This window comes from Mesoplodon densirostris, chromosome 10 (genome assembly GCF_025265405.1).
Source record: "Mesoplodon densirostris isolate mMesDen1 chromosome 10, mMesDen1 primary haplotype, whole genome shotgun sequence".
Classification (NCBI taxonomy): Eukaryota; Metazoa; Chordata; class Mammalia; order Artiodactyla; family Ziphiidae; genus Mesoplodon; species Mesoplodon densirostris.
Window position 1 is genome coordinate 75,522,340 of NC_082670.1, and position 21,956 is coordinate 75,544,295.

General features: G+C 43.7%; 1 protein-coding gene across 1 annotated transcript in view; it reads left to right on the forward strand.

Annotated features, from left to right (window-relative positions):
• CACNA2D3 (calcium voltage-gated channel auxiliary subunit alpha2delta 3) overlaps positions 1-21,956 on the forward strand; it is a 794,881-nt gene that overhangs the window by 312,252 nt on the left and 460,673 nt on the right. The window contains exon 5 of the mRNA XM_060109938.1: positions 5,707-5,869. Within this exon, the coding sequence (XP_059965921.1) occupies positions 5,707-5,869 (163 nt within the window). The remainder of the gene's footprint in view (positions 1-5,706; positions 5,870-21,956) is intronic.

Genomic DNA, 21,956 nt, shown 5'->3' on the forward strand with positions numbered 1-21,956 from the left:
TTGGAGTTTTAGATCAATTTGGGAAGAATTAACATGTTAATACTGAGTTTTCCAATCCTTAAGCACAAGGTATATCTCTCTATTTATTTAAGGCTTCTTTAATTTCTCCCAGAAATATTTTGTAATTTTCAGCATACAGGTATCACACATGTTTTTAAAAATTCATACCTAAGTATGTCAAGCTTTTTATGCTATTGTTAATGCTGTCATTCTTCCAGTTGTTCTTTGTTAGTACAATGAAATATAATTGATTTTGGTGTATTGATCTTATATCCTGTGACCTTGCTAAACTCAATACTTACAGAAGATTATGGGCATTCTTCAGGGTTTTCTACATAGAAAGTCATGTTTTCAGAAAAAGATAGCTTTTCCCCTTTCCAGTATGTATGGCATTCATTCACTCATTTACTCATTCATTCATGCAATTTACTGCATTTGCCAGAACCACCTGTACAATGTTGAATTGAAGTGATAAGACATAATTGCCTTGTTACTGATCTTAAGAGAAAAATATTCAGTGTTTTGTCATGAATATAATGTTAGCTGTAGGTTTTACCTAGTTGCTGTTTATCAGGTTGAGGACTTTTTATCTTATTTTAAATTTCCTGATAGTTTTTATGATGAACAAAAGTTGGATTCTTTCAAATGTTTTTTCTGCATTTATTTGGTCATATGATTTTTAAAAAAAAATTCTGTTAGTATGGTGAACTGTGTTGATTGATTTTTCAAATGTTAAACCAACCTTGAATTCCTGGGATAAATACAACTTGGTCATGATGGATTGTCCTTTTAATGATAGGGGATTTGATGTGATATTTTGTTAAGATTTTTGATCTAGATTAATGAGTGATATTAGCATGTAATTTTTCCAGAAATTGTTCTTGTTTGGTTTGGTGTCAGTGTTATGCTGCCCTCATAAAATAAGTTGGGATGTATTCCTTCCTCTAATTTTTTGTAAGATTTATGTAAGATAGTTTGTATTTTTTCCTTATGTATTTGATAGAATTCATTATTTAAGCCATCTGAACCTGGAGTTGTTTGTTTTATCATGGCTATTAATTGTGAATTCAATTTCTCTTGTATACATAGGGCCAGTCATATTTTATATTTCTTTTTGTGTCAATTTTGGTAATTTCAGTTATTCAAGGAATTTCACGTTTAACTCAAATTGTCAAATATTGGTATAAAGTTGTTTATATTATTCTCTTATCTTTTCATTATCTGTTAGCTCTTTAATAATGTTTTCTCTTTCATTCCTGACTCTAGTATTTTGTGCTTTCTTACTTTTTTATTCATCAGTCTAGCTAGTGTTTTATACTTTTGATATCATTGATTTCTTCCCCTGTTATTTGTTTTGTTTTATTGGTTTCTGCTTTTATCTCTATTATTATTGTTATTATTATTATTTTTGACTGCGTTTGGTCTTCATTGCTGCACGTGGTCTTTCTCTAGTTGCGGCAAGCGGGGGCTACTCTTCATTGCGGTGTACAGGCTTCTCATGCAGTAGCTTGTCTTGTGGCGGAGCACGGGCTCTAGGCATGCAGGCTTCAGTAGTTGCAGCACGTGGGCTCAGTAGTTGTGGCTCAGGGGCTCTAGAGTGCAGGCTCAGTAGCTGTGGCACACAGGCTTAGTTGCTCCGTGGCATGTAAGATCTTCCCGGACCAGGTATTGAACCTGTGTCCCCTGCATTGGCAAACAGATTCTTAACCACTGCACCACCAGGGAAGTCCCTATCTTGATTACTTTATTCCTTCTTTTAACATTCAGTTTTATTTGTTCTTGATTTCTATCTTCTTAAGGTAGTATCTTAGACTACTCATCTTAAAAATTTCTCCTTTTCTATGATAAGCTTTAAAATCTATAAATTTTTCTCTAAGTTCTTTTTCAGTTACATCTTGCAAATATATATTTTTTATTATCATTTATTTCAAAATATTTTACTTTTTCTGTCATTTTCTTCCATGGTACATGTATTATTAAGGAGTGTGTTGTTTAATTTCAAAATCTTTAAGATTCTTCTAGATATCATCTTTTCTTAGATGTTATTGATATGTTTTGTATCATTATCATATATTGAATTCCCACTGTTATGATCTGGAAGAGAATGTGTGCTCTATAGTTGCTAGGTGTGGAATTCCTTAAAATCAATTAGCTTAAGTTGGTAACTAGTGTTGCTACATGACCAACACCCAGTAAAAATCCTTAGCACTGAGTCCTTTTTTTTTTTTTAATAAATTCATTTTATTTATTTATTTTTGGCTGCATTGGGTCTTCGTTGCGGTGTGTGGGCTTTCTCTAGTTGCGGCGAGTGGGGGCTACTCTTCGTTGCAGTGCATGGGCTTCTCATTGCAGTGGCTTCTCTTGTTGGGTGCAGAGCACGGGCTGTAGGCGCGCAGGCTTCAGTAGTTTTGGCTTGCGGGCTCTAGAGCACAGGCTCAGTAGTTGTGGCACACGAGCTTAGTTGCTCCACGGCATGTGGGATCTTCCCGGACCAGGGCTCAAACCTGTGTCCCCTGCACTAGCAGGCAAATTCTTAACCACTGCACCACCAGGGAAGCCCCAGCACTGAGTCTTTGTTGAGCCTCTCTGGTAGGCAACCTTTCAAATGTGTTGTCATCCATTCATTGCTGAAAGAATTTATACATCTTATGTAATTGTGCTGGGAGAGAAATCTTGGAAGCTCACATCTGGATTCCTCTGTACTTTGCCACATGCGTCTCTTTTCCTTTGATGATTTTGCTTTATATCTTTTCACTGTAATGAATCTTTTCAAAGAACCAACTTTTAGTTTCATTGACTTCCTGATTTCAATTTCATTGATTTCTGTTCAGCAAAAATTTTTAAAAAGTGTTTTTTTCCCCTTCTGCTTACTTTGGATTTAGTTTTCTCTTCTTTTTCTAGTTTCCTAAAATAGAAGCATAGGCGATTAACTTTAGGTCTTTTTTTCTTTTCCAATACATCCATTGAATGCTGTAAATTTCCCTGTAAGTTCTGCTTTTGCTGCATCTTGCAAATTTTGACAAGTTATATTTTGATTTTAATGTAGTTTAAAATTTCTCTTGAGACTTATTCTTTGACCCATGTGTTATTTAGAAATATGTTGTTTAATCTCCAAATATTTTGGGATTTGTCCAGCTATCTTTCTGTTATTGATTTCTAGTTTAATTTCAATGTGGTCTGAGAGCACATTTTGTATGATTTCTATTCTTTTAAATTTGTTAAGGTGTGTTTTATGGCCCAGAATGTGGTCTGTCATGGTGATTGGTCCATGTGAGCTTGAGAAAAATGTATATTCTGCTGTTGTTGGATGAATTAGTCTATAGTCAATTAGATTCACTTGCTGTGCTGTTCAGTTCAAACTGTATCCTTACCAGTACTCTGCCTGATGGATTTATCAGTTACTGATAGACGGATACTGAAGTCTTCAACTTTAGTAGCATGTTATCTGTTTCTCCTTGTAGTTCTATCATTTTTTTCCCTCACATACTTTAATATTCTGTTGTCAGGTGCATACACATTAAATATTGTTATGTCTTCTTGGAGAATTAACCCCTTGATCATTATATAATGCCAATCTTTTTTGCTGATAATTTTCCTCGCTTTGAAGTCAGCTTTGTCTGAAATTAATATGGCCACTCTGGCTTTCTTTTGATTAATGTTAGCATAGTATATCTTTTTCTATCCCTTTACTTTTAATCGACCTGTTCTTTATATTTAAGGTGAGTTTCTTGTAGACAGCATATAGTTGGTTCTTCTTTTTTATCCACTGTGACCATCTCTATCTTTTAATCTATTTAGACCCTTCACATTTAAAGTGAGCATTGATATAGTTGGATTAATATGTACCATACTTATAACTGTTTTCTATTCATTGCCCTTGTTTTTTTTTTTGGTCTTCTACTCTTTTTATGCCTTCTCTGGTTTTAATTGAGCATATTACATAACGTAGTATTTTCTCCTTCCTTGGCATTTATACTTCTTTTAAAAAAGTTTTTAGTGGTTGTTTTATAGTTTGCAATATACATTTACAACTAATTCACGTCCACTGTCAATCTTGTACCACTTCATGGGTAGTATAACACTGTGCTATTCATTTCACTTATCCATAACTATAATAATCCAATTTGTTGCTATTATTATTTTGATCAAACTATTTGTCAGGTCAGTTAAGAATAAGAAAATTAATATTTTACTTTCATTTATTCCTGTTGTAACACTCTTTTCTGGGTTTCTGACCTGTGTAGTTTTCCCTCCCTTTAATGAAATTTTAACATTTTTTGCAAGGCAGGTCTATTTGCAACAAATTTCTTTAATTTTTGGCTGAAGAAGTCTTTATTTCTTTTTCACTTTTGAAGGATAATTTTTCTAGATTCTAGAATTCTAGGTTGGTAGGTCTTTTCTTTGAACATTAAGTATTTCGTGCTACTCTCTTCTTGCTTGTATGTTTTCTGAACAGAAGTCTGATCTAATCGTTGTCCTTGTTCCTCTGTAGGTAAGGTTTTTTCCTCTTTTTGGCTTCCTTTAAGATTTCTCTTTGTCTTTGATTTTTGCAGTTTGGATATGACATGCCTAGGTGTAGATTTTTTTTTTTTTAATATTCATGTGCTTGATTTTCCCTGGACTTCTTGGATCTGTGGTTTGGTGTTTGTCATTAATTTTGGAAATATTACTTCAAATATTTCTTCTTTTCCCTTTTCTCTTTCTTCTCTGGCATTCCCATTACACTACATATCTGTTACACTTTTTGTAATTGTTCTGTGGTTTTTGAATATTCTATTCCTTTTTTCCCATTAATTTTTTTCTTTGCTTTTCAGTTTGGGAAGTTTCTACTGACATAGCTTCTGGCTCACTGATTATTTCCTCAGCTGTATCCAGGCCAGTGATGACCCATTGGCATTCTTCATTTCTATTACAGTGTTTTTGATTTCTAGCATTTCTTTTTGATTATTTCTCTTAGAATATTTGTCTCTCTACTTATCTGTCTGCTCTTACCTGTTTTCTACTTTTTCCTTTAGTGCCCTTAGTATATTCATTACAGTTGTTTTAAATTCCTGCTCTGATAATTCCAACCACACCTGCCATCTACCATCTTGCAGTACTGCACAGCAGTTAAGTGCACAGGCTTTGGAAATAGACTGTGTTTTAATTCTGGTTCTGCTTATCGGTGGTGTAATCTTTGACAGCATACATAAATTCTCTCTACCTCAATTTCCTCATTTGTGAAGTTAGAATACTCATAAAACCTACTTTATAGAGTCGTTAGGAGAATTGAATAAGTTAACATATGGAAAGCACTTAGAACAACAAGTATGACTATCTAATATATTATATATTTACCTAATTTTTGTTGTTTTCCAGTCTCCTTCTACTTAAAGGTAGGCTGAATAAAGGCAGGGTCTGTCTTCAAATTTTAAAGAATTAAAATGTTTTGGGGCAGTTTTCTCTATATTCACATAAGGAAGTACTAAGCAGCTTCTTAAATTTATGTTTTTCAAGAGTACTTAATGACATTGGGAAATAGTTATATGGTGCTATCACACCTGTGCAAAAGCAGCCATAGACGGTGTGAAAGACTTACAGATTATGTGACTAGAACAGGATCCACAAGTGTAGGAGACAGCCCGCCCGCAGCCATACCCAGGTCCATCTGAGTTCACAGCCTTCTTCCCTAAGCCACATGTCATGTTTTTTTACTTTCTCTTTCAGTATGAATACTTCAATGCCGTGCTGATAAATGAAAGGGACAAAGATGGGAATTTTTTGGAGCTGGGGAAGGAATTCATCTTAGCCCCAAATGACCATTTTAATAATTTGCCTGTGAACATCAGCTTGAGCGACGTTCAAGTGCCAACGAACATGTACAACAAAGGTAAGGCTCACTGCTGCTTCTCCTTTTGGAGGGTAGAGAGGGCAGGACGTGAGGGGCAGGGCTGGCTGGTTTGGGATATCATGCTTTTTTGAAAAACAATTATAAGCTGGGTGTGTCAGGCACCAGCTGGATAGGTGAAGTGTGTGCCTGTTCTGCCTGGACACTCTGGGCTTGCTGTTTTCCTGGCTCCTGTTTGCATCAGGCCCTCTAACTTGTAGTCCAGGGGTTGGCAAACTTTTTCTTTAAAGGGCCAGATAGTAAATATCTTACTTAGGCTTTGTGGGCCACAAAGTCTCTGTTGCAGCTACTCAGCTCTGCTGTTCTGGCACAGAAGCAACCATACATAGGTAATATGTAAATCAGCAGATAATATGTAAATTGGCTGGTTCCAAGAAAACATTTAATCTACAAAAACAGATAGCCACATTGGACCTGCAGGCACTAGTGTACAGAGCCTTCTCTCTTCTTCCTCCATTCCTTGTGATGGTACCTGAGGGTTCTGGAGCTCCTAGGGTTACCATGGAATCACTTGTGGTCTTAGAGTACAAAGCAGCCTGAATCTTAATGAGGCTCCCTGTTTTCAGGCTTGTGTTCCTCAAATCCAGTCTTCTCATAGATTCTAGAGTTCTTTTCCCCAAATTCCCATCTGCCCCTTTGAATTGGGATTATAATAGCCAAGGACTGGGCTCTGGCAGCAGACAGCCTCTGATTAGATCCTGAGTTCCATTTCTTACTGGCTGTGACCTTGAAAGGCTGAGACCACCTTGTCTCCTTAGACCTTAGTTTCTTTGTATCTAGGATGTGGATAATAATCACATCTACCTCATGGGGTGGTTGTGAGGATGAAACAGATGATGAATACAAAGGGTTTAATTGAGGATGTTACCTTCCTCATCCTCACCATTACGGAGTAGGATTTTGCTCGCTTTGTCATACCTGGGAGGATCCTAAACAAAGAGCTGTCTTCCCCCAAAAATAAACTAGAAAGCAATGGCATCTTCAAAGTAAAAATCTACTCTGTTATAAGCTATTGATGTTTTAGAAATATCGGGGGCCAGTTTCAGTATCACAGGCAGGAAAGCAGTGGTCATGAGATGGGCTCTGGGCTTGAATCCTGCTCATCCTTTTGCTGGCTCTGTAATCCTAAGCAAGTAACTTTTCCTCCCCGAGCCTCAGTTTCCTTCTTTGTAAAATAGGGATAAGAATACTGCCTCCCTCACGGGGTTATTGTGAGGATATGAAGTGATGTCTAAGCATCTTCAGCACAACTGTTGCTCGTGGAAACTGCCTAGTGCATCTTAGTTGTCATCATTACTATCGGGAAATAACATGAATATAAATTGCGTTTCTAAATTGTTCTAGGTTACTGTTTAAAGAGCTTGGTCAGTGATTAAAGAGCTTCCAACTCACCATCTCTGTAGTGTTCTTCTCGTGCCTGTCCTTTGGATCTGGATATCTAATGTCTCCCTTTCCTGGTTGACCTGTTACCTGTCCTTAATGTTCTGTGAGGCAGTACCCTATCCATTAATTATTCTGATGGTTATTGGGGCCCCTGTGGTGAACCAGATGCCACCCCTTCCTTGAGAGGTTCATAGTGAACTTAGGGACCAGACAGGTAAAAGGGATCATAGGATACCGTGTGTCACCTGCTGGCCACAGTTACTGAAAGACTGGAGCAGTGGGAGCTCCAGGGAGGGGACCTGACCACTTGCTCCTGTGAGCTGCCACATGTTTTTCTTTTCTTTCTCTCAGAGGAAGTGATGTCAGTCCGAGTTGCCCCTAGTGGGCTCTGGATTGGACTGTATCCTGTGACCTAATCTTCACTTTGGACTCTTCCTCAGAAAGCAAATTCCTAAGAACCCAAGCCTTAGAGGGCTGAGCTCAGCTTTGTCCGGTGGAGTTTAGTCCTCCGGGAGATCCTGCCAGATGAGAAGGAAACCCCCTTTTGTGCAGTGTGGCTGCAAAAAGACCATTCTCTCAGCATTAAATACATTCTCAACAGAAGATGAAAACTTCAGATTTTACAGAGCAATTTCAGACATAAAACAATTCAGAATGATCTTTTAAAATATGGCAACTGCTTCAAGGTTGCTTGAACCATTAGCCCCATTATAGAGATTTAATTGCACCTTGAGCTTTAAAGGCATAATTGTACCTTTCCATGGTGGCAGCACTAGGGGACCAGCACTGCCATTGATCACACAGACTGCAAGTCTCTCTAGGCAGAATCATAATAGATAGTCAGGTTTCTTGAGCCATAGAGGTAGATAATTTTATTTAACGTCATCCTCAGCACCACTCATGAGGTCTGCCTACCACCCGTACTCAGACACAGTGGTCCCCCAGCCAGGCAGTGGGTCATGGACTAAAGCCCCCAGGCACTGTGTCTTATTTCTGCCAGGCAGTGAGTAGCTGCCCAAGGAAGAGAGCAGGGGACTTCAGGAAAATTCCTGTCTCATTCTACCTAATTCAAACCAGCCCCAAATAGTCTTTTTTCTTTTCATGTTGCAGAAATGTATTTCATGTTTAGAGTGCTCTCCAGCTCAGATCTAGTTATTGATGACATGTACTCAAAACACATGCTCAGAGATTGGTCACTAGCTGAGATGTTCCTGGGTTAGAAATCTTGCCCCCAACAAAGGAAACCAGTACAGGGGGGCATGCTCCCCTGGCGGCTTGAACCCCCATGGGCACATAGCAGAATGGTTTGATACTTGCTTAGGAGCTGCTGTGTGCTGTGCTCGTGGGCATAACTTCTAGGCTTAGATGAAACTTGCTGATAAAATCTACCTCTTTTCTGCAATCTGCTTTTCTTTTGCTTCCTCGGCAGGGCCTTGCAACCAGGCTGTTCAGCCAGGTCAGCGCTCACCTCTGTGCTTGAGGTACCTTTCTCGAAGGCGCTGACAGAAACTGCAGGCTCAGAGTTGGTGACATGAGGGCAAACTGACCTATTGGCCACGAGAATTCAGAGACATATGTCTGGAGTCTTTAGAAATGTGTCTTAGGGTCCTCATGGTGCCTGATGTAGCAGCTTCTTCCTGAAACCAGCAGATGTTTGCTGAGCGGCTGCTCTGGCATCCCCGGCCTGTGAGTCTTACCATCTGTTGAGACATCTTTGGAGACTAGCTGCCCATGCCTTAGAAGCTGTGAACAATTCATTTCCTCTAGGAGTAAAGCATGGGGCAGGATGCTTTTGTGAGACCTGAGGATGGTCTGACAGTGGATTCAGATAAAGCTGAACTCTTTTAAGTAATTTCTAGGCTGAAGTGGTATAAAATTTACACAGGCACATATGTAGGTACACATACACACCTACACACACAATGTGTGTGTGTGTGTGTGTGTGTGTATCTGGGTATGTGTGTGTTTGTATATGTGTGTATGAAAGAAATATGCTCTGCCCTCAGCCTACCCCTCCCTTCATCCCCGCCGCTCACCTCTGTCTACCCAGGTGAGAGCCCCTTCTGTTCACTGAGTACGCCTTTCTCTTTCCTCCATTGTATCTTGTTGTTCATTTCTGTCATCCCAGCCTCCCTGTTTATTGCTTATCCAAATGCTCATTCTTAAAAAACAGCTCAGTACAACCTCTTCAATTCCTTTATGCTTTTGTTTTGTAAGTGACTCTGGTCCTTTGTTCTGGTATCACTTTGTTCTAGAAGTACATTGCATGCATTCTTTTACTTCTCCAAGGGCAGGGGCTCTGCTGATTCAGCCTGCTTGGTGCCCTCCTTTGCCGTGAGCACCATGCTCTTTACATAATGGGTTTTCTACAGTGGATGAGGTAGGGAATGCCACCTGGGCTGTCATTTTTCCATGGTGCCTTCAAGCAGCAGAAACATACCCTGGCTGACTTAAATGGAAAAGATATATATATATATATATATATATATATATATATATATATATATTTTGCGGTACGTGGGCCTCTCACTGCTGTGGCCTCTCCCGTTGTGGAGCACAGGCTCCAGACGCGCAGGCTCAGTGGCCTTGGCTCACGGGCCCAGCCGCTCGGCGGCATGTGGGATCTTCCCGGACCGGGGCACGAACCCATGTCCCCTGCATCGGCAGGTGGACTCTCAACCACTCCGCCACCAGGGAAGCCCGAAAAGATACTTTTTGAAAGGACATTGGGTGGCTCACAGACTCTCCCAGAAAGTTAGAGAATAAGGCTTAGAAAATGGTCCTGAGAGAGAGCAGCCAGGGGCCAGATCCACAACCAGAGCCAGCCTGGTAAGGACCGCCTGCCACGATGGCTGACCCCAGCCATGCATCTGTGACTGCATGAAATAGCTGTGCCTCATTTTCCTCATTCAGAAACTGGAGGTAATAATCCCAGTCACCTTCTCAGGGGGTTTTGGTGAGGATTAAACATTGAGAAGGCCACCCAGTACACAAGCTTAGGCAAGTTTTTCTTTCCTTCCATTCCTCAGCATCCTTAGATGTCAAATGGATGTGACAGCACTGACCGTATAGGATTATCATGAGCCCAGCAAGGCTGATGCTCGTGTGGGTTGGGGTGCAGTGGCTAGCCCATTGACCTTGTCTCTTGTCACCTGCTGGAGGGGAAATAAGACCCATGTCATGGGGTTGCCGTTAGATAGCACAGGTAGCCTGTCAGAGAGTCTGGTACTCGATGAAGACCAACACATTCTGTTGTGATTATCACTGTATTAACTTGTTTGATTCTCACAGGCAATTATGGTTAAGACAGGAAGAACTTGAACTCAGAGGGAGTAACAACAGGTCCCAGGTTCCCCAGATGGTAGAGGCAGGATTAGAACCCAGCATTTTCATTAATTGTGTCCTCTCTGGACCACACGCCACCCCAGTGCCTGGGCTGCTGGTCTGTGAGCCATTATTCTCAAGGGTGTCTATAAGGGAAAAGACAATACTTTGGCTCCCAAATATTTTTGTTTTAAAGTGGTTGAAATCCAAGAACTGGAAATCGGCCAGAGTTTGACCCTAAACTTCTGCTTCTTTTGTCTCATGTGGTTGCTAAAGAACACAAAAGGGCAGTTGCGGTGATTCTGTGTTGTTTTGGGGTTTTTCCCCTTTCTCCTTATCCCATTTTGCTTCCCCGCCCTCCTCCTCCCCATAACTGTGCTGTAACCATGGTGCTGTCAAGACAGAGGAAAGACATGATAAAAGTGGAAGAAAAAAGGTGATGGCTTAAAAATGTGCCCATAGATAACATTAAACACAAATGATTCTATAGTTTGGATGGGGGAGAGAGGGGAGGAAAGAATCCTGTAGCATGTCCGTGTTTTAGACCCAAGCAGAAAAGAGGCAAAAGTAGTAGCTTTATTCTCCAGTAGTTTTAGGCTGGATAAAGGAAAATGTGAATTTTAGAAGTTAACCAGTTTAAACTCTGGTATCATTTTAGCCCTGTGGCCTCATTTTATTTCGCTCTGCAGCCCCTTGAGGGAGGTTAGGCAATATTCTCATCTCCCTTTCTCAGATGAAGAAACTAAATGTCAGGGAGGCCAAGTCACATAGGTAGGAAGGTCCATGGCAAGTGGACCTGGATTTTCTGATGAGGAGTCCAGCTTACTTGGCTGCCTCTCTGACCATGACCTCTGAGAGGATGGGTACCTATTCCCGCAAGTGTCTGGGGCTCAGTTACTTCTGGGTCACCTTGGGATCTCGGAACTTTTGCCCAGGCTGAGAACCCCAGCCCTGGGCCCATCCATCACCAGCCTTCCTTCTGAAGCTCCAGCTCTTCCTGGGCCCTGCTCCTTGTAGTGAAACCCCAGACCCTTCTCTGGCCGTGCCTCCTCTTCCCCCCGTGATACCCAGTGTCATAACTCCAATGAGTTGAGGTTCCCACGTGATCTGGGAAGAGGTGCTGACTCATGTAGCGTCTGCATATCAGCCCTGCAAACATCCTTGATGTGACTATCTGCTTGGAACAGAAAGTGGGACATAGCAGGGAGGACAAGCAGAATATTGCCTCTATAAAGTATTCACTCATCTATTCGTTCATTCGTTCCTTCCTTCCTTCTTTCATTCATCAAATGTTGACTGTGCCAAGCTCTAGAGATACGCCCACAACTAGGAAAGACGTGGGCCCTGCTCCTTGAGCAGAGCGGGAAGACAGGTGCTGAACAAGTCATGATCAGGTGACGGGCAGGCAGAGTATGGTGCTAAGGGGCATGTAGCAGGGGGCCGGGCCTGGTCCTGGGGCTCCAAGAAAGCCCTCCCTGAGAGGAAGTGGAGAGGAAGGAGTTAGACAGGAAGGGAGTGGTTGGGAGGGAAGCATGTCCAGCAGAAGGACTAAACAGTGAGCAGGTGTCGGGGGGCGGGCATGGGGCTGGGACGCTAACAATGAGGGAGTGTGGTGTCCAAGGGGACTTGGGGTGGGGAGGAGTCAGAAAGGTTAGGCTATGGGGCCTCCAAGGGCTGGCCAGGTGGTGAGAGGCTGTGAAGGCCATCAGAAGCTCATGGAAACCATGGAGACAGGTAAAATACGGTTGAGAGCTTTGCTGGGAAGAGGTCTGCAGAGGAACACTGGGCCCAGACACTGAGGAAGAGGGAAGAAGGGAGAGGAGGAGGAGTCCAGGGCCTGGTGCGGAGAAGGCCCAGTGGAGAGGAATGGTGTGTGGCCCAGACTGGATGGTGAAGGTGCAAGCCCTTGGGCATCGGGCCCCAGAGAGTGAGCTCCAGCAAGAGCATCAGCTCCACCAGGGCAGGGACTTTCTCTGTGTTCTTCTCTGATGACTTGCCAGCCTCAACATGGTACCTTGTACCTAGTAGGTGCTCAATAAATACTTGTTGCCAGGTGAGCAAATGAATGAAGGGAGCAATTTAGAAAAACTTCTCACTTGGTTCTCGTACAGGTGAAGAAAAGACGCTGGGAATAGCTCTCAGTCTCAATTCCCTTTCCTCCACCAGTAATGGAGGGCCTGGGAGAGGTTCACTGCTTGGCAGAGGTGGAGTGAGGTGTGAATTGCAGGGCATGACCGAGGCCACCCCTTCATCTTCTAGACATCCCAGGAAGGTGCCCAGTCAGGCCAGCATGGGCTGCAAGCTCTCCTGTGTATGGGGGCCCAGCCCCTGAAGATGAACACAGGTCCAGGAAAGGGGAGACCCATAACCACCACTGTAGAGCCTGAGGAACCAACCTGTGTGTTACAATCCAGTAGGTTCTTCTGAAAAGCCCAAGAAAGGGGAAGGTCTAGCCTGGCAGACTTGGGTCCTGGGCTGCCATAGGGATGGGCAGGATTGCTGGGTTTGGATTTGTCAGATGTCTCAACCTATTTTTCCAAAGCTGGGTTTGATAAAATGCAAAATGCATTTTGCCAAGCACTTTTCCCCTTAATTACATGTGTATATTTTAAGGAAAATTTAATCCATATGTTTCTGATTCATTTACATGGAAATCATTAAGAGGTTGTTTTCTAGGAGCCATTTGATGTGCAAGAAGGCTCATGAACCTTTTTAAAAGCTGTGTTTAAAAATTGTTTCTTTTCCCTTTGGGGGGGTGTGTGCGCACACGTGTGTGAGAAAGAGAGTGAGAGTGAGAGAGAAGGGGGGATGGGGAGAAAGAAGGATAGAAAGAAAGAAACTGACTCCAGGATGTCAAAAACAAATATGGACTCTAAATGGTTTGTTTTCTTCTTCGAATTCTGAGCTAAACATTTGGAGTAGGCTAGACTCTTGCTTTTACATCTGTTTTCGGCACTAACTGAAGGTGATGGTGCTATGGCCATAAGTTGGAATCTTGAGTAAGGATCAGAGGATCAGGCCTGTACAGACTGCTTCGCTTCTAGCGAAGGACACTCAGGACCCTCCCCATCACATGGCCCTTTGGCACCTGCAGGGCCCCCACGGCCAGATGAATGTCCCCAACCCTGTTTCATCAGTGAGAGCACGACAGGACAAGAGTGTTTGGCCAGATACACAGATGATAGTGCCACTGAAGTGACCCCACAGTTGTTATCCCAAAGTACTCATCATTTTTCTCTTCTAGTTTGGAAATTATATTTTTATGTTCTAGAGTGACTGTCTCTGTCTTAAAATTCACCATTTGAGTGGCTGAGTTCAAGTTCTTTTGGCAGTTCCTTCACATTTCTGACTGTGTGTGGGGGCGTAGCACAAACATAGGTCTGCGAAGATGTGTATGTGTGTACACATAGGTTTGGGTCTCTATTATCTCTATTATCTCATCAGAGGTGGTGTTAGTGGAAGGAGGATGTCCTGTGGCTCTCTGTGGCCTCTGCTTAGGCTTATGTTTAACCCAGATGTTGAACTTATTTAATAAATGAGTGAATGAGCTGATTACTTACTGAGAGGCATGCTCTGTGCTGAGCACCTTAGCTGCAGTATCTCACTTACCACTACCCGGTGTGTTGCAGGCATCAGGTAGGGACTGCCATCCTCCACAACCTACTGTGAGAGAATTCCAAACCAACCTCCCACACTCTGTTCTAGGGTCAGGTCTGGCGTGTTAAATGGGGTGAAACTCAAATGCATGACTTTAGGTGCTGGTGGATGGTTTCCTGAAAAGCAAGTGAGAAGGGAATTCCCACTAAGGCTCACACCTAAGGCTCTCTGAAACACTTTCCTGTCCCTCTGGTCCCCTTTCACCCTGGTACTGACCTGTACATTCCCCATTGTCCCTGTCCTGAATCCTTTCCAGACTCTTTTCAGAACCACTGGGGAGCCTCTGGAGTGTGGCAGGCCTGGACTTGCCTCTTTCTTCTGTGAGTGCCAGCTCGGTGGTCTGGGGGAAAGCGTTTCGTGCTCTGAGTCTCAGTCTCCCCATCTGTAAGGTGTGAAGGGTCATTTTGGGCATTAGCAGAGGTAAGGGTGCGGGCCAGGTGCAGCATCCATACCTTGGGACACTTGATTGGTACGTGCTGACTCCTCATGCCAAACTGTCTCCAGCTCCTGCTCCTGGGGGCGGGGGCGGGGGTTCCATGTGGCCCTGCCCAAGCCCAGCACACACTTGCCCTTCCCTTCAGCACTGTTTGCAGGATGACGTGCAAATTGTCACAAACCGACACCGGCTTCTGCCTTCTTTCACTGGCCTCCCCTTTCCACCTCCTCCAGGTCATGAGACCAGGACTCTGACTCCCTGAATGCCTACCCCTGGGCTCTGCCCTCCCCCCAGCCTGCTCTCCTCTTGCAGAGCTAGGCTTCCCCTTTCCTGACAGCACAGCTTCCTAGAGCCTGGTCTTGCCCTCTGGCCTCAGCCCTCCTCCCCAGAACAGTCACCTGTCCTTCTTTTATGTCCCCATGGTTTGGTGCTTTCCTTTTCACTGGGCTCTCTCCCCCTTGAACTTGGAGGCAGGGGCTGTGTTTTCTTCATCCCCTTTGGAACTTGGCAGAAGGGCTGGAATAGAAAAGATCTTCCACAGATGTTTCTTGAACCTGCGTCACTATATGAGTACTTTAGTCCTACACTACTATAGGTCATGACAAACAGATTGCTGGGTTTCTTTTTTCTGCTTTTGGTTTGTCAATTCTACTTCTCTGTGCATTTGATTTTTGGGGGGTGGGGTTCCCTTTGAAGACAATAGTCTTAGATGTATGTCTAATGAGATGATACTACTTTCAGGGTCTTTAATATGTTTGCATTTTTTATTATCTCTTTTTTCAGAATACTAGAAATCAGGATGGAGGCTTGCGATTGGTAGGAGCTGAATCTAGGCTAGAGGAATTCTAAAAGGAGGGGCCAGGGCAGTAAAGGACAATGCAGGAGCAGAAATGATATACTAACAGTGTTTTCTTTTTTCACCTGGTGTCTCGACATTTGTGAAATGTCACAGTAAATAGTAGAGAGTCAGAGTTTGTAGGTGATTTGTTTTTCTTTTCTTTTTTTTTTTTTTTTTGATGACTTAGAGGGAATTGAAGGTCATTTCTATGCTAACATCACACTTAGGTGCTTACTTTCCGATCTGTATTTTGATTGGGAGGGAGGGACCATCTTCAGCACTCTGGAAATGACAGCAGTGAATGTTGCAGCCTGGGCTCATGGTCAGATGTGTTCCACTGGGGAAAATCGTTAAGAAACACTATCCCTGGACTGACTCAATCAGCCATGCTATGCCACAGGTCCCCAAGAAAGAGAAAGAGATTGCTTTGCTGAGGAAATGCAGGTAGCCCCTTCAGGATTTTGGGAAAACGGGAGATACACAGAGAGTCCTGCAGTCGGCCCTGGGCTCCTCAGCAGCCCTCCCTGGCATGCGCTGGGTTGGTCAGGGGCTTGTTCAGGGGCGTGGGGTCTGGGTGTGAGTGTGATGTGCGGTTGTTGCCTTGATGCTGACCCTTGCCACCACAGGGGCTCAGGCTATGCTGTTTGCTCATCTGTTAAGTACTCATTATGGTAACACCTATTTCATAGGGTTTGTGAGGATTAAATGAAAACAATATATATTAAATCTTTAGCCCTGTTGCTAGTGGGTGGTAAGAGCTTACTAAGAGTGACTTTTGTTAGTACTGTTATAAGAATGATGATAGTGTAAAGCCCACAATGTCATGGCTTATGCCTGGGAGTATCTATGACACTGAACACATTGACATTCTTTTTCCTCCTGCACCTTGGAAACCCTTTTATCACTGGAGTTGTACATCAAGAAATTCAGTGAACAGAAAACAGTGTGAATTGGTACAGCCACTATGGAGAACAGTATGGAGGTTCCTTAAAAAACTACAAATAGAACTACCATATGACCCAGCAATCCCACTACTAGGCATATACCCTGAGAAAACCATAATTCAAAAAGAGACATGTACCAAAATGTTCATTGCAGCTCTATTCACAATAGCCCGGAGATGGAAACAACCTAAGTGTCCATCGTCGGATGAATGGATAAAGAAGATGTGGCACATATATACAATGGAATATTACTCAGCCATAAAAAGAAACGAAACTGAGCTATTTGTAATGAGGTGGATAGACCTAGAGTCTGTCATACAGAGTGAAGTAAGTCAGAAAGAGAAAGACAAATACCGTATGCTAACACATATATATGGAATTTAAGAAAAAAAAATGTCATGAAGAACCTAGGGGTAAAACAGGAATAAAGACACAGACCTACTTGAGAATGGACTTGAGGATATGGGGAGGGGGAAGGGTAAGCTGTGACAAAGTGAGAGAGAGGCATGGACATATATACAGTACCAAACGTAAGGTAGATAGCTAGTGGGAAGCAGCTGCATAGCACAGGGAGATCAGCTTGGTGCTTTGTGACCACGTAGAGGGGTGGGATAGGGAGGGTGGGAGAGAGGGAGACGCAAGAGGGAAGGGATGTGGGAACAGATGTATATGTATGACTGATTCACTTTGTTATAAAGCAGAAACTAAAAAAAAAAAAAAAAAAAAGAAATTCAATAAACAGAAAACAGTGTGGAGCCAGAGTTGCTTGGGGTTGGGAAGCCCATGAGTATCTTCTGCATACGGCCAGTCCCTGATACTTGCGCCCATCTTCCCCCTGCTCATCGTGCTTGGATTGGTGGGGGGCGGGTAGCTCTTTGTGTTCATGTCCTTCTGCTCAGCTGCCAAGAACCTTGGTGTCATTGTCAGCTAAATGCCATAGGGTTTGAGATAACACTCTTTGCTTTCCTTTTGTATGGGCCCTGGGGCTGTCAGAAGTCTCTGGGGGCCTCAGCTGTTTGGTGAGCCTCCTCTTGCAGGGGAGAGAGGGAGTAAAGGAAATCTTCCTGTTCACTTCTCACTTTCTTTCCCTTCTTCCCAGCTCCAAGCTTATGGACTCTTCTGTCTGGAACACACTAGCCATTGTCATTGGAGACACTCACCTGTGCATTAGTCCACCCATGTCCCCGTGTCTCAGTTTCCTTCCTCTAGGTAACATTTATGTGGTCTTTCTGACATGCAGGCACAAGCATGATCTAATATAATACAATTCTACCCACAACTCAGTGAAGTAGAAACAATTATTATTCCCATTTTCCAGATGAGAAAACTGAGGCTTAGAGATTGGTCAGCATGACTCAGCTAGTAAAATGGGCAAGTCAGCATTGCATCCCCAACACTGCCTTCAGCACCTCCTGGATACCCTGCCTCTTTAGACTCTGTCCTACATGCCACTACATCCACTGCCCTGTGGCTGTGCCCGCATGTTCAGTTAGCTGTGCCCTACCTGTTTATGTGCACACTTCACGTGTGAGGCAAATGGAAGACCCTTTTTTTGTCAAATCGTGCTATTTTCTTCCCACCATATGGAAATCTATCATAAATGAAACCTCATCTTATTTTGCATAAACACTCAGTCTCTTCCCCTGATCAAAATAAATGTTGCAGCAGAAAGTCGTTTTAAAAATGTAAAGTAAATTCTGTATCAGAATGTCAGTATGTCCCAGTGGCTCACGTGTTGAGGATATTTCTGTCAGAGATGAGGCGGTTCCACATTTAATCCTGCAAACCTGCCATACCAAAGTGCACATGAGACCAGTGAGTAAGGAAGCAGTGATTCAACATGCAAAAAGGCTCTTTGCCTCACCAGAAAGGTCACTGTAGTACGTTTAGGGGAAGTGAATTCTTCCTCTGTAGGGACTGGAGTGGCGTTTGCAGAGTTGGGTTCTGGGAATACCACTATCATGTATTTATTTTTATTTTTATTTTTATTTATTTTATTTTTTTATTTTTTTGCGTTACGCGGGCCTCTCACTGCTGTGGCCTCTCCCGTTGCGGAGCACAGGCTCCGGACGCGCAGGCCCAGCGGCCATGGCTCACGGGCCCAGCCGCTCCGCGGCACGTGGGATCCTCCCAGACCGGGGCACGAACCCGCGTCCCCTGCATCGGCAGGCGGACTCCCAACCACTGCGCCACCAGGGAAGCCCTATTTTTATTTTTAAAATTTATTTTTGGCTGTGTTGGGTCTTCATTGCTGCACGCGGGCTTTCTCTAGTTGTGGTGAGCGGGGTTACTCTCTTTGTTGTGGTGCGCAGGCTTCTCACTGCGGTGACTTCTCTTGTTGCAGAGCAAGGACTCTAGGTACGTGGGCTTCAGTAGTTGTGGCATGCGGGCTCAGTAGTTGTGGCTCATGGGCTTGGTTGCTCCACGGCATGTGGGATCTTCCTGGACCAGGGCTCCAACCTGTGTCCCCGGCATTGTCAGGCAGATTCTTAACCACTGCACCACCAGGGAAGGGAAGCTCCTCATGTATTTATTTAATAGATGTTCACAGAACTCCTCTGGTGTGGCAGACATTAGGCATTAGGGGTGTTGATGAATGAGCAGATGCTGCCTGCGCTCTCCTGACATTTCTAGGCCAGCAGGGAGGCAGATGGGGAGTGATCACACCACTGAGCATTTAATGCAACCAGAAGGAGTGCAATGGAGGGAGCTTTGGTCCAACGAGAGTGTGTCCCAGAACATCTCAGCCTGGACCAGGGGTGAACCAAGGGTGAGGTACGGCCATGGTCTGAGGACGTTTTCCTGAAGAAGATGCGCTTGCCTGACGCTTGAAGGGAGCGTAGGAAATAATTTAGGTAAAGGCTGGGGCAGGGCTGGGAGTATCCGAAAGAGAGATCATGTTGCACAAGATGTCAGTAAGCAGTCCTTGAAAGAATGTTTTGGGCTGAAATAAGGGAAGGAGGTGCCATGTAAAGTCTTGGCAGTCCATTGTGTCCATGAGATATTCAAGGAACTGGAATTTCTATCAGACAGAAAGACATTTAATTATATGAGGCAGCTTTCTCCAAACTTCTTTGGTTAGGGCATCCTTTTATCCTGGAACAACCACTAACATCTCAGAAGGAGGTGGTGTTCCTGGGACTCAGAGACTCAGAACTGTAGCTCCATGTGTTCAGGTGATAGGTCTCAAGGGTACACCAATAAGTGACCAACATGTAGAGGAAAAGATAAGGATGTAGAAGAAAATGCATAGTACAATGCATGAGAGAGAGAGAGAGAGAGAGAGTGTGTGTGTGTTTGAAGGATGTACATAAATGGTTGAATATGCTGAACACTTCTAGAGGGATGTATAGGAAATTAAAGTACCTACCTTCCACTTTCTACCCTTCTATTCAGTTTGAATGTGTTACCGGGGACATGTGTTGCTTTTTTAGGAATTAAAAACAAAAGAACAAAAGAACTTGATTTACAAAAGCTACTCAACTACAAGTAATTTTCAGGTACACATCTATTTGATGAAAGGAAACACATCTGTGTGTACACTGCTAATGGCCTTCCACTTGCTAGTCCTATCAGCTTGTGGTGGATGTGGCTGACTGGTTTTGTTGGAGGTAGGAGGACTGTGGAGTAAGTCGTTCATGTGCAGACACTGCCTTTGCTGGAGATGGTATTTAGTGTCATCTTGTGTCCCTATGGTGGCAGCAGTTATTTTCATACAAACGATGTTGGCCTGGGAAAAGAGAATTGGTTTCCTTCTAAAGTGATTCCATGGTGCTTCAGTCACCCACTGATGGGTATCACATACATGGGGAAGCCCTGCTTCAAATATGAAGAACATTCTGCACTTGGGAAGGAATATCTCAGTGTTTCCAAGAGTCACACTGATAGAAGTGAGGTTTTCTATTCTCCAGCCAAAGGCAGGCAGCTGAGCAGTCTTACTGTGCTCTCATCGGCACTGTCTCAGGTACCCTGCAAGAGGGCTTTTTATGAAGCAGCTGTTCCTGAGCCTCATTGGACCCTCTGGAGGTGAGGGGTTGTCTGACGGAGGCCCAGGACTAAGGTATCTGGTCCCTTCTGCTCTACCCCCTGTCTCAGGCACCCTCCTCATGCCTGGCCTGCATCTTCACTACCTGAAGAGTGTTGGCAGCACAGGTGGGCTGTGAGGATAGGACACCAGCTCTCAGGTGTATCTCTGTTCAGTGCTTACCAGTTCCTCCAAATGCCTGCTTGTGAATCCCGTGACACCCAAAAATTCATGCCTCATATATTTCAGGTAGAGTTCTAGTAAGAACAGTGTGGTTGCCTTATTTTCCAAGATGTTGTTCTCTGCACAATGTGGGCAGCTCCATTTTGTTATCTCTAAAGGGCCACCATCATGCATTCTCTCTCCATTCTGAAGTGGGAGAGTCACTTTTGAACATTGCTGATCTTTTCTCTTTTTCTCCCTCTTACTCCATGGAAGTAAGACAGCCCCTGAGTGGTCTCTGCCTCAACAGCTGCTCCTGCACTGTCTCATGCCTACGTTGGTAGATATTTTCCTAGCTCCATACTCAGATAAAATGCAACACACTGTGACTTTATGTTTTGGCAGGTGGATTGATCCACATCTTAGAGAGACTGAAGGCATAGAACTCTACATGATGGAACTCAGACTGGAGTTAAAAGTCTTCTGGCCCCAAATCTGTGGTTTTCCCACTAGAGCTTTGAAGCAGAGCCTCTGCAGTTGAGTCCATGTGGGCTTGTCCTCCCTTGGGTCTGCTTTATTCAAAGCCCAGTGATGGGTGCCGGGAAGTTGGACTGTTCTTGTCCTTAAGAGACTTTTCTAGGCTGGGTTTTCATGTATTCACTGCCATCAAAGGCAGAGTGAAAGAGGGGAAATAGCAGAACCGAGTGCCTTGGGAGCCCAATTGAAGAGGTGCCTGTGCTGGGCCATCAATGGGAAGATAGTGGGGAGGTTTCCTCAGCTGGTGCGGAAGCCCTGAGAAAAGGCAGACCTGACTGAGCCCTCCCTCCTAAGGTGCGCACATAATTGGGTGGCAGTGGTTTGCTTTTTCCTAAACCAGACTTTAAAGACTGACTAGAGGCTCTTTGCTTAGTAAGTTTTTACAGTGTTCTGGAATATGCTCTTGGATTTCAAGAATAGGTTGTCATACTCTCTGCTCTTATCTCTGTTGTTTTCTTAAGTTTGTTGTTAGCACCTGTCTCAGGATCCTTCCCCCACCTGTCACTCATCAGTGGAATATCTCCCTTTTGAGACAGAATATCCCAGTGTCTTAAATGCATCCATTTATAAGGATTTTATTCTTTTCCTATTTGCCAGTTTACTCTCCTTTTTTCAAAGAAGACTTGAAGCGGCTGTGCTGAAAGTGGCCAGATCAACTTTGTTCCCATCCCCACACCAGGCCAAATGGTGTTTTCTTCTTTTGTCCTTCTTGCTCTACCCTCTCTTGAACTGAGTCCAGCAAACAGCTGAGTGATATTCATATT